This window comes from Geotrypetes seraphini, chromosome 11 (assembly GCF_902459505.1).
Source record: "Geotrypetes seraphini chromosome 11, aGeoSer1.1, whole genome shotgun sequence".
NCBI lineage: Eukaryota > Metazoa > Chordata > Amphibia > Gymnophiona > Dermophiidae > Geotrypetes > Geotrypetes seraphini.
The window spans coordinates 83,250,145-83,262,617 of record NC_047094.1 but is presented as its reverse complement, the minus strand read 5'-3'; the positions used below and the strand labels follow the sequence as shown (position 1 = coordinate 83,262,617).

At 43.5% G+C, this 12,473-nt stretch overlaps 1 protein-coding gene across 4 annotated transcripts in view; it reads right to left on the bottom strand.

Moving 5' to 3' along the window:
• The window catches only part of PRPF6 (pre-mRNA processing factor 6), a 325,322-nt gene that overhangs the window by 294,878 nt on the left and 17,971 nt on the right, over positions 1-12,473 (bottom strand). For all 4 annotated transcript variants that reach the window (XR_004541083.1, XR_004541082.1, XM_033963163.1 and 1 more), the window contains exons 2-3: positions 6,456-6,621; positions 6,121-6,239 (exon numbers count right to left, since the gene is read on the bottom strand). Coding sequence is in view for 2 of the 4 variants with exons in the window: in XM_033963163.1 (XP_033819054.1) it covers positions 6,121-6,239; positions 6,456-6,621 (285 nt within the window). In the remaining 2 variants the exon portion in view is untranslated. The remainder of the gene's footprint in view (positions 1-6,120; positions 6,240-6,455; positions 6,622-12,473) is intronic.

Here is a 12,473-nt window from a genome sequence, read left to right as displayed (position 1 = left end):
GCCTTGGGTACAGAGACCATCTAGATGAGCCCCTCCCCCGAGCGTAAGTTGAAGAATCGGTCGAGAGAACCTTCTGATGGGGTGACGTGTGAAACAGTAAGCCTCTGAATAGATTGGAAGAGAGCATCCACTAGCGAAGAGACTGTGTCAGAGCAGGAGTGACCTGGATGTGTCGAGTCAAAGGGTCGGAAAGCTGCGTCCATTGAGATGCCCGGGTCCACTGAGGAATTCTGAGGTGAAGTCTGGCAAAAGGAGTCACATGTACTGTGGAAGCCATGTGACCCAAAAGAACCATCATGTGTCTCGCCGAGATGGACGGGCGAGAGGAGACTGAATGACAAAGATGGAGAAGAGCCTCCAGACGTTGTTGAGGAAGGAACGCTCTGAATTGGACAGTATCCAGAACAGCTCCGATAAATGGAAGAGTCTGAGCAGGCTGGAGATGGGATTTTGGAAAGTTGATTTCGAATCCCAGACTCTGCAGGAACCAGATAGTCCGCTGGGTCGCTAGGACGACTCCTTGAGACGTGGAATCCTTGATGAGCCAGTCATCCAGGTAGGGAAACACCTGAAGACCATGGTTCCTGAACGCAGCGGCCACCACTACCAGGCACTTGGTGAAGGCTCTGGGTGATGAGGCCAGGCTGAAAGGGAGCACTCTGTATTGATAATGAAGATTTCCCACCCGAAATCTGAGGAATTGAAGTGAGGCCAGATGGATGGGAATGTGTATATAGGCCTCCTTGAGATCCAGAGAGCATAACCAGTCGTTCTGCTCGAGGAGGGGATACAGAGCTGCTAGAGTCAACATGCAAAATTTTTCTCTGACCAGAAATTTGTTGAGCACCCTGAGATCCAAAATAGGACACAGATCACCCGTCTTCTTTGGAACAAGGAAGTACCAGGAGTAAAATCCCTTGTTCTGCTGAGCCAAAGGAACTGGATCGATAGCTCGGAGCTGAAGCAAAGCTTGAGCTTCCTGAAGAAGAAGGGCGGTCTGGGCAGAATTGGAAGGATACTCTCTTGGAGGATGTTCTGGAAGAACTTGATGGGACTGAAGAGAGTATCCCTCCCTGACGATGGAAAGGACCCAAAGGTCGTTGGTAACAGTCGTCCATCGGTGGTAAAAATGATGGAGATGACCTCCGATAGGGGGAAAAATGGGAAATGGCAAAACGACTGAGGTTATGCTTTCCACTAGACAATCAAAAAGGCTGAGGAGTCTTAGGTACAGCAGGAGGGTGAGGCTTCTGCTGTTTCTGAGGATGTGGCCTCTTGACAGGCTGACGAATGGAAGGAGCCTGTTTAGGTGGAAAACGCCGTTGGTAAATTTGAGGAGGGCGTGCAGGTCGAGGAGGAGCCGGCTTCGGCTTCGGGCGGAGAATGGATGCAAAAGACTTCTCGTGGTCCGAAAGCTTCTTGGTGGCTGCCTCTATAGACTCGTCAAAGAGGTCATTGCCAGCGCAAGGAACATTAGCCAGCTGGTCCTGCAGGTTAGGATCCATGTCGATGGTCCGGAGCCACGCCAGACGCCACATGGCCACCGAGCAAGCAGTAGCTCGAGCAGACAGCTCAAAAGCATCATAGGAGGACTGAAGAAGCTGCAGTCGGAGTTGGGACAAGGATGCAAGGACTTCTTGGTATTCAAAATGCGCACGAGAATCCAGATAAGGCATGAACTTAGGAAGGATGGAGAGAAAGAACTTAAAGTAGGTGATGAAATGAAAATTATAGTTGAGGACTCTGGAGGTCATCATAGAGTTTTGGTAGATGAAACGACCAAATCTGTCCATCGTTTAGCCTTCCCTTCCCGGAGGAACAGTGGCATACACCTGAGAAGGGTGAGAACGTTTTAAAGAAGATTCAACCACAAGGGATTGGTGAGACAATTGAGCGTTGTCAAACCCCTTATGATGTACAGTCCTGTATCTGGAATCCAATTTGCCTGGAACCGCTGGAATGAAATAAGGAGTTTCCAGACAGCGGACAAAGGTTTGATCCAAAAGCTTGTGAAGAGGAAGCTTGAGGCATTCAGCCGGAGGTTGAGGGAGATGCATGGTCTCGAGATACTCCTTGGAAAACTTAGATCCAGTGTCAAGTTGAATATCCAAGTCAACTGCCATCTGACGCAGAAAAGATGAAAAAGACAGCTGATCTGCCAAAGCCTGGCCTCGAGAGGGACTTGAGGATGTCGAGGCAGCTTGCTCCAGTGAAGAAGGAGATCTGGATGGAGAAAAAGAACCCACTGGGTCTTCGAGATCCAGAAGCGGAAGGGTTGATGTAGGCCAGGGGTGTCCAATGACGGTCCTCGAGGGCCGCAATCCAGTCGGGTTTTCAGGATTTCCCCAATGAATATGCATGAGATCTATTAGCATACAATGAAAGCAGTGCAGGCAAATAGACCTCATGTATATTCATTGGGGAAATCCTGAAAATCCGACTGGACTGCGGCCCTCGAGGACCGACATTGGACACCCCTGATGTAGGCGGTGGGGAATATTGAAGAAAAGGCTGCTTCCAATGAGGCGAGGCATGCCTGGATGAATGCTTCGAAGAATGCCTCGATCTATGATGTGAGCTGTGCCTAGAAGCAGGCCTCGACAATCGAGGAGAGCGTGTCCCAGTCGAAGCCCCCAGAGAATGGATAGGGCTTGAGGCTGTGGAACGAAGCAGAAGAGGCTGAGTGGAAGAACTTCGAGGCACTCGCAAAGACTCCGCTCCTTGCATCGAGTGTAAGGGTTCCAATGGAGGCATGGGCAAAGACTCTGCTCCTTGCGATGCATGCTGAGATGCCAGACCAGACACTCGCAGAGACTCTGCTCCCTGCAGAGAGTGTGCATGCGACTGAGACACAGGAGGCGGCTCGACCTCGCGGGAGACCTCCGAATGCCCAGGCTGGATTTGTGAGAGAAGCTTTGGCCCCATGGTAGTAAAGAGCTGAATGAATTGCTTCTCTAATAAGGTCTGGAACGAAGCCGGCAAGGATGGATCCGCGTCTCCAATGGGACCATCTGCATGGGCTTCATGCTCCCTCGAGGCAATGTGAGAGTGCTTGGACTTAGAAGCCTTGGGCACTTTAAGCACCACCGGGGGAATGGGCTGCTGTGCTATCTGACCTGAAGAGACAGAGGAAGGCACTGCAGCAGGCGTCGAAGACATAGCCGGTACAAACGAGGCAGGTTGGATGAGGCTCGGAGCAGAAGCTGTGGAAGCCTGGAGATCATCGGATGATGTCGAGGGTGAAGCACTCCTTGAGGACGAAAGCTCCATCGAAGACTCCATGCTGAAAAGCTGCTCCCACAGGATGCAACGACGCTTGAAAGCACGAGACTTAAGTGTTGAGCAAGGCCGGCACAATTTCGGGAGATGTTGAGGCCCGAGACACCGTCGATGAGGGTCCGTCAGGGAAATTGCGCGCTGGCACTTGGAATATTTTTTAAAACCGGTTGCAGGCCGGGACATAGGCCGAAAAAGCGCTGCTGCAAGATTGAAGCCGCGGGGCTGCGGCCGCGTGGCCTGCCTGGTCAAACGAACGGAAGAAATTTTTTATTTTTTTTTTTAAAGAATAAAACAAAGACGAAAACCAGCGATTCTGAGTAAAAATAACACAAAACCACGGACAAAAGAAGGCACAAATGAAAATACTTCACGCAGAGAGTCGAAGACGGACTTCTCGGCTCCGCAGAAAAGTAAGAACTGAGGAGACGCGCCCTGCACTGGGCGGGAAGGCACTCGTGCATGCGTGGTGCGGGCAATTCGAAACTTCAAGTTTCTTCAAGCAAGTCTGCTTGTGAGGCGTCCGCATCGAGGCTCTGTCGGATGACGTCACCCACTTGTGAGAATACCTGCCTGCTTGTCCTGGGATAAAGATTATATTGTAAAATATATGTGAATGCATATGATATGGGAGGGATAGGAGGGAGGGGGTTATAATTTCATTAATTTAAGTTGATTGTAATAGAATATCAAGTGATATTTTTAAGTTCAAATGTTATTTCTTGATACACTTGTTGTAAGATGAAAAAATGAATAAAGTTTTTTTTTTTAAAGGAGAGCACTATAACACCCCCCCCCCAAAAAAAAAAAAAAAACCCAAAGTATTTTTTAATGGTCCTTAGTTTCCAGAGTGTACAAAAGCATTTCTTCACCACTAAGTTCATGTGGTCTGCCATGGTTAGATGTGTGTCCAGTGTGATACCCAGTATTTTGATGGTTTTGGAGATTTGGTATTCGTGGCCGTTTAATTGTAACGATGTTCTGGTAATTTTGTCCTTGGGGCTTACCAAGAAGACTTTTGTCTTTAGTTTCAGTTTGAAGTCAGTTGTCCATTTTTCGATTTCGGTCATTATGCGAGAAAGGTTATCTATTGTTTTGTTTGTTATGTCATTTAAGGGGATTAAGATGGATATATCATCTGCATATATATAATGGTTTAAGCTTAACTTTTGCAATAGATGGCCTAAGGATGAGATGTAAATGTTGGATAGTGTGGGTGATAGTGGGGAGCCTTGGGGATCCCCCCAGGGGTTTTTCCATGGATTAGAGTAATTCCCATCACAGGCTACTCGGTATGATCTATTTATTAGGAATTCCTGGAACCATTTCTTTACCTTTCCCGAGAGCCCCACTGCGTCTAGGCATAGTAGCATAATTTCGTGGTCTACTAGATCGAACGCACTACTAAGGTCTAGTTGCAAAATCAGTGCACTTTTGCCCTTGCTGAAAAGATCATAGAGGTGGTTTAGGATGGAAGCTATAACTGTTTCCATGCTGTATCCTTTTCTGAATCCTGATTGATGTTCACTAAGGATGTTAAATTTGTCTAGGTAGTTCACTAATTCCAAGTTGACCAGTCCTTCCTGTAGCTTAGTGAATAGGGGGATGCTTGCTATAGGCCTGTAGTTGGATGTCAGGGCTATTGAGTTTTTCTGATATTTGGGGATAGGTGTGATCAGTATGTGTCCCATGTCTTCGTTCAATATTCCGTTAGTAAGTGTAGTTGTAAGCCAAGTGAATAGTTCCTTTTTAAAGTCTGGTGGAACAACTTTCATGATTTTAGAGGGACATTCGTCCAGTAGGAAGTTTGACTTGGTGTATTTATTGAATAAAGTTAGGAATTGATGCCAGTTTGGAAACTCGAAGTGGTCCCAGAGCATGTCTGCTCTGGATTCCTGATCATGGGGTTCAAAGTAGAAATCTGTGTTGGTTTTGGGCATAAGTATTGTTGCTCTTAGGTCAGTGATTTTATTTTTAAAGAAATTGGCTAGGGTTTGAGCAGATGGAGTGCTCTCATTGTCCTTTTTCAGGATTCAAGTTGTGTCTATTATCGTTTTTACTAGTTTGAACAGTTCTTTGCTATTTATTTTTTAAGTATCTATTTTCTGTGCTTAGTGTTTTTTGCGTTTTTCTTTGATCAGAGTTTTGTATATTTTCATTTTTTGTTTCCAGTTTGTCTATAAAACGAAGCTCATTATAATGCGGGACCATTTACAACATGGTCAAGGGTTGGACCCCTTTTTTGTTGCTATTTATTATAACTTTGGACCCCCATATGATATGGATGCACTTATAATGCGGTCAAATATCTTGTACCACAATATCAACATTATATAGGGTCCATGGTGTATATAAGCTGTTTTGTGTGGGGGAGAGGCATATGAGCAGTTGTATACTTTAAGTTTCAAGTTTATTAGGTTTTTATATACAGCCTATCAAGGTTATCTAAGCGGTTTTACAATCAGGTGCTCAAGCACTTTTCCTATCTGTCCCAGTGGGCTCACAATCTATCTAACCTACCTGGGGCTATGGAGGACTGAGTGACTTGCCCAATGTCACAAGGAGCAGCGCAGGGTTTGAACCCACAATCCCAGGGTGCTGAGCTAAAGCTTCAACCACTCCACCACACACTCCTCACTTTTTTAAAGAAATATATTTTCTTTGTTGTTATTTCTCTATTGGCGTTCAATAAAAGTTGCTTAAACAAATATACAAGTTCTTGTTCTTCCCATGACAAAAACAACAAAGTCTGCACAGTTCTCTATTAATTCAGCTTAAGCTGGCAGCCAACTTGGGAGCATTGCTTTCTCCCTATGAAGACAGCTATGAAGTCTGCAACTGTACCTTCTCTCTTTCCTCCTTTCGTCCATCCGTTTATCCAAGGCTGCATAAATAGCATCTGCCTCCTCATCATCCTTCTCATAGGGTCCACTGGAAAACAGACTCCCAGCATAGCCATTAAACTGAGAGTAAGCACAAGATATTAACTTCAACTTAACACACCTTGGGAGCTGCTGAATATAGAAAACATCAATTCTAAGAGAAACTAGAGCTGCATGACCAGTACAGGGAAGAGGCAAATAAAAGTACCCAGATAAATCAAAGCAAAATATTACACAACAGAATATTACACAACAGAAGCTGATTTCAGGTACAGCTAGGGTTGCTGCACTAATTACCTCATCATAATTAGTATCATTTAGATCCTCATCATCATCATCAGCCTGATTCTTCTTCATCTGGTCCCCCACTGTCCTCTTCCCTGGAGGAGCATGGCGATCATCCACTGGGTCATTAGCATCTCGGGCAGGACCAATATCAGAACGGGTCGTAAAACCAGTGGCCCTAGAAAGAAGTTTAGTTACAGGCATGAATAAGAGCTTTTTTTAAAATTTTATTTTAAATTGATAAAGAAAAATATAAATACAAATCCAATTGGAAATTATTACATAAACTATAAACAGATTTAAGCTAAACATGATGTACTATAATTCTTCAGCACATGACAATTATAAACTTGCCTTATAATTACATTACATTACATTACATTACATTACATCAGGGATTTCTATTCCGCCATTACCTTGCGGTTCAAGGCAGATTACAAAAGGTTAGTTTAAGGACAGAATTACAATGAGTAAAGAATTACAGCGTTACAGAATGATAGAATTATATGAATTGTAGAGCATAGCTAGAGAGGTAATATGAAGATCTTGAGGGCTTTTAGTGGTCGTGTTGTTGTTTCTGTTTTAGGAATTTCTTGAAAAGTGTGGTTTTTATTTCTTTTCTGAACGTCTTATAGTCTGGGGTGGTCATCAGAAGGTTGGAGATTTGGTTATCCAGTCTTGCAGCTTGTGTGGCTAGGAGGCCGTCATGTTGTTTTGTTCTTTTCACTTCTTTGGATGGGGGGGGTATGAATGGGGAGTGCGTTTTTCTGTGTCTGGTGCTGGTTGCTTGGATGAGGCGATTATTCAGGTATGATGGGCTGTCTCCGTGTAGTGTTTTAAATAATATGCAGTAAAATTTAAATTGGATTCTTTCTTGGATTGGGAGCCAGTGTGAGTTGATGTAGGCTTCAGTGATGTGGTCGTGTTTTTTCAATGAATAGACGAGTCTTAAGGCTGTATTTTGGATTGTTTGGAGTTGTCTTATCGTAGTCGCCGGACATGGGAGGAAGAGAATGTTACAGTAGTCCAGTATTCCTAGTACTAGTGATTGTACTATAAGTAGAAATTGTGTGCATTCAAAGAATTTTCGGACTTGTCTCAGGTTTCTCATGATTGCGAATGATTTTTGAGTTGTTTTGTTTATTTGTGGCTGCATTGTGCAGCATCTGTCTATGGTCATGCCTAGTAGTTTTATGGTTGTTTGGATGGGATATTTGGTTGCGTTTATGTCTAGGATGGTTGTGGTTTGGATCCTGTCGTTTTCTAGGAGGATGAATTTGGTTTTGTCTTGGTTGAGTTTAAGTTTGTGATTTTCCATCCAGGTTGTGACTGCTTCCAGTGTATGGTGAAGTTCCTCTGTCATGGTATGTTTGGAATGATCGTATGGGATGAGGATGGTGATGTCATCTGCATAGCTATAGGATGTTATGCCTAGATTATCCAGATGGGTTCCTAGAGAGGCAGTGTATAGATTGAAGAGGGTGGGGGACAGTGGAGATCCTTGTGGTACACCGCATGGGTTTGACCAGGATTCTGATTTTTCTTTGTTTGATTTTACACTGTAGGTTCTGAGTTTTAGGAATCCTTTGAACCAGGAGTATACTTTGTCTGAGATGCCTATTGCATCTAGTATCTGTAGAAGGATGTTGTGGTCTACTAGGTCGAATGCTGCCGATAGGTCCAGTTGTATGAGTAGCATTTTTTTCCCTATACTAAGTTGTTGTCTGACGGTATCCATGAGGGAGCCTAGTAATGTCTCTGTGCTGAAATTTGTTCTGAATCCTGATTGCATGGGGTGTAGTAGGTTGTGGTCCTCTATGTAATTGGTGAGGAGTTTGGCTACTAGGCCTTCTGTTATTTTGACATATAGCGGAATTGAGGCTATAGGTCTATAGTTGGAAGGGAGGTTTTGTGGTGCCTTTGGGTCTTTTTGGATTGGGGTGATGACAATTTCGCTGAGGTTGTCCGGGAATGTGCCCTCTGTGAGCGTGAATTGGATCCATTGTAGAATTATGGTGCGGAACTTTATACTAGAGGTGGTAAGGAGATATGGGGGGCAATGGTTGAGGTCACAGGAGGCATGGCTGTATTTTTTGTATAATTTGTTAAATTCTGGCCATTTTATGTTTGGGAATTGAGACCAAGTTCTGTCTGCTGCGATTGCTTCTTTTCCTGTGGGGTGGATTGTGATTGGATTTTGGTTGGATGGGTTGAGTATGAGTGTGGCTCTGGTGTTGGTGATTTTATTCTTGAAATGTTCTGCTAAGATGGTGGGTGATGGTGGAGGTGTGTTGGTGGTGGTAGTGTATGGTTTGGTGTCTGTTAATTCTTTTAGTATTTGGAAGATTTTTTTGGAATCTTGTGTTTCTGTGCCTATGAGCTTGGTATAGTAACTTTTCCTCTTGTCTTTTAGTAGATTTTTGTATTGTTTGTTGATTTTTTTCCAGTCGGTTTTTGTTTGTTCTTGATTCTTTTTTCTCCATTTTCTTTCTAATCTTCTACACTGTCTTTTGAGTTGGAGTAATTCATTATCAAACCATTGGTCTGATTTCCTTCTGGTTCTGGTTTTGGTATGTAGGGGTGCCAGATTATCAAGTATGTTGGCGGATACATTTTTCCAGTGGGAGATGAAATTTTTTGGGTCGCAGTCTTGGATGGTTTCGTCTACCTTTGACCAGAAGATGGTTGGGTCGATATGTTTGCGTGAGGTATATGTGGTTTTTTTTGTTTGAGGTGTGTGTTTGGTTTTGGTCCAGTTGATGTTGAAGTTAAAGATGTAGTGGTCTGACCATAGTGATGGGGACCATGTTCCGTTAGGAGTTTGGATTTCTTGATTGGTTGGTTGGTGAGTCATGAATGCTGCAATGTCCAGTTGATGACCTTTTTCATGAGTGGTTTGTGGGTTTAGGATCTTGAAGGATAATGCATTGAGGAAGGATAGACAGTTGTTTGCTGGTGTGGAGGTTTGATCTTCTAGGTGTAGGTTTAGGTCTCCTAGTATGAGGTTGTAGTTAGCTGTTAGTGAGTTTTGATAGATGAAGTTTTCAAATTCGGGCTTCACTGTGGTCCAGTTTCCTGGTGTTATGTAGCAGAGCAGGCAGTTTAGAGAGTTTTTTAGTGTTGTGTTTGTGAGTTGGCACGCTAGGAAATCCAATTGTGGAGTGGATACTTTCTCGAGTATGTTTAGAGTTATGGTGTTCTTGAATATTATTGCTAGACCTCCTCCTCTTTTTTTCTCTCTGCAGGTTACTGTTATTTTGTATCCCGGCGGGCATACTTCTTTTATTCTAGGGTCTGTGTCTGAGGTTAGCCAGGTTTCAGTGAGGAATAAGCAGTCAAGTTTTTCTGTTGTTATCCAGTTTTTTATGTTTTCTGTTTTGGGTCCTAGAGATCTGATATTGACATAGGCACATGTAAGGGAGGTCGTGTTGGTCTGTGGAATGTAAGTTGTTTCCGGGTATATGAGTGTTGTGGTAGTTGTTTGAGGTTTTGTTTTCGGGGGTGTTGATCTTCTTCTCCGGATAACAGTGATGGGTTGTTGATTGTTGGTGTGTTGGTTTGGGTAACTTGGAGTGGGTGTTCTTCTGTTGGGGATTTGGAAGTTGGTTGTGCTTGCGGTTGATGTTGTGGTGGGTAGGTTGTTAGCTGTTGTATTCCAGCTAGAATGGCATAGTACCAGAATCTCCCTCTAAACAATCAAACCCTTAATCACTTTCTCCCCCTCCCTATACTTCTCTCCTCCCACCCTTCAGCTAAATAGTATTGATGGGAATCTATAGATATTCCCAGCAATATCTCTGTTACTTTGCAAAGCCTCTTCCAAAATTCCATAATTCCAAATTTTATGAAACAAAATGATTCCTCCTCAAAGCAGCCAGCTCAGACATCAACTGAATATACTTCACATTTGCCAATAAAACAGGGAGATCCGGTAAATCTGTCTTCCTCCATGAAGAAGCCAGTACAAGGTAGCTTGCTGTAGTGACCTGATGCACCCATTTCTTTTTAATAGCCCTAAAAAAAATGGTCCAACATTCAGCAAACAGTATTCAATAGATTTAGGGACCCTAACCCCCAATACATCCAACACAAATTTAATTACCTAGTCTCAATATTGTTGGGCCTCGGGACAATACCATCAAATATGTATAAACATGCCTTGAAAAGATCCCAAGGTTCCAAACCATATTCCTCCTCTAATGTCTCAAATGGGATTAATGTCCCAGCTTTGAAGACTTGCCCCAAAGTTCCCAAGCCCTTTCCCACCCACCTTCCAAACACTGGGTCTATTTCTCCCAGAGTGAAATTAGATGTATAAGGAATAGCAGTCCCAGCAAAGACTTACTCACTAAAAGACGCTGTCGACTTGTACCATACCCCAAAGAGAGATAGCATACTTTAGGATAGGATTCTCCGTGTGAAATGAGTCTCTTAGGGTTGCAAGTGGAAATCAAGATACTACCCATAATGGAGTCCTTTCCCAATATGCACTGTTCTATTCTAACCCAAGGTTTCAATAAAAGCTTTATTTACAATTCTAGGTTCTGAAAGTGGCAAACTAAGGATGTGATTCTAGTGATGACATCTACCAGAGAATCTGTCCCAACAGTTCACCATTTAAATAAAAGAAGTGATAGGAAAAAAATTAACTAGTCTTCAGTTAGACCTTCAGCCCTTTATCTATAGCAGTGGTTCCCAACCCTGTCCTGGAGGAACACCAGGCCAATTGGGTTTTCAGGCTAGCCCTAATGAATATGCATGAAGCAAATTTGCATGCCTATCACTTCCATCATATGCAAATCTCTCTCATGCATATTCATTAGGGCTAGCCTGAAAACCCGATTGGCCTGGTGTTCCTCCAGGACAGGGTTGGGAATCACTGATCTATAGGATAACACCATTCCTCCCAGATATCAGCCAGCTCCATATATGCCTATCATTGCTGGTGGATTATAACAAACTAACAAGAGGAGACATTTTCAATTTTCAGTACACTGAAAGATTGTAAATCCACACTTTATTCCGGGACAAGCGAGTTAATTCCGCCTACCCGCCAGGACTTTGTAGAGCCACAAATACCAGAGACTTAAGTTCCACCCCTCACACCTCATCACTGTCCCCTCAGGGATCAGTTAGTTGTAAAGCAGCCAGGAACATCCTATAGAGCAGTGTTCTTCAACCTTTTTACACCTATGGAACGGCGGAAATAAAATAATTATTTCTTGGACTGGCAAACTACTAAGACTGAAATTTTTTTTTAAAAACCATCGCCGCCCCATCCCCGCGAGCTCGGTCCCACAAACCATCTGATCCCATCCGCACAAGCCTCAAATAGTTATGATTTTATATTGAACATATTTTATTAAAGTATAAAAAGAAACAATATTTTATACAATTGTCATTTTATAAATACAAATAATACAGGGCAAAGATCAACAAAACCCCTGTCTCCCCTCCCCTTAACATATATCCCCTCTACTATCAAGAAAACTAAATAAGCCAAATTATTACAGAATGCTACACAAATATCATGTAACAGAATACCACAGTCACACATGACAGGAATGGTGTTAGGGGAGTGGAACTAGGGCAACTGCCCCCTGGTCAGAGAGAGCCCTAAGCCAGCTGGAAGCTAAAGAAGCACTGCCTGGGCTTTGCACTCCCCAGTTATGTCTAGCAAGATACATATTTCAAATCTGATATATTTGATTCACAAGATAGAAATAAAATTATTTTTTCTACCTTTTGTCATCTCTGGTTTCTGCTTTCATTGCCTTTTCACTCTCTTCCAGCCAGTGTCTGCCCTAGAAATATAAGAATTGCCACTGCTGGGTCAGACCAGAGGTCCATCATGACCAGCAGTCCACTCACGCGTACCATGGCCCAGTACAGTGGCATGATAACCTTCTCTGTCTCTTCAGTCCAGCATCTGCCCCTTCCATTCACTGTCTGTCTTTCCCTGCCATCTCTCCTCCTGCCCCCCCCACAATTTGGTCTGGCATCCATCATCTTCCTTCTGTTCCCCTCATG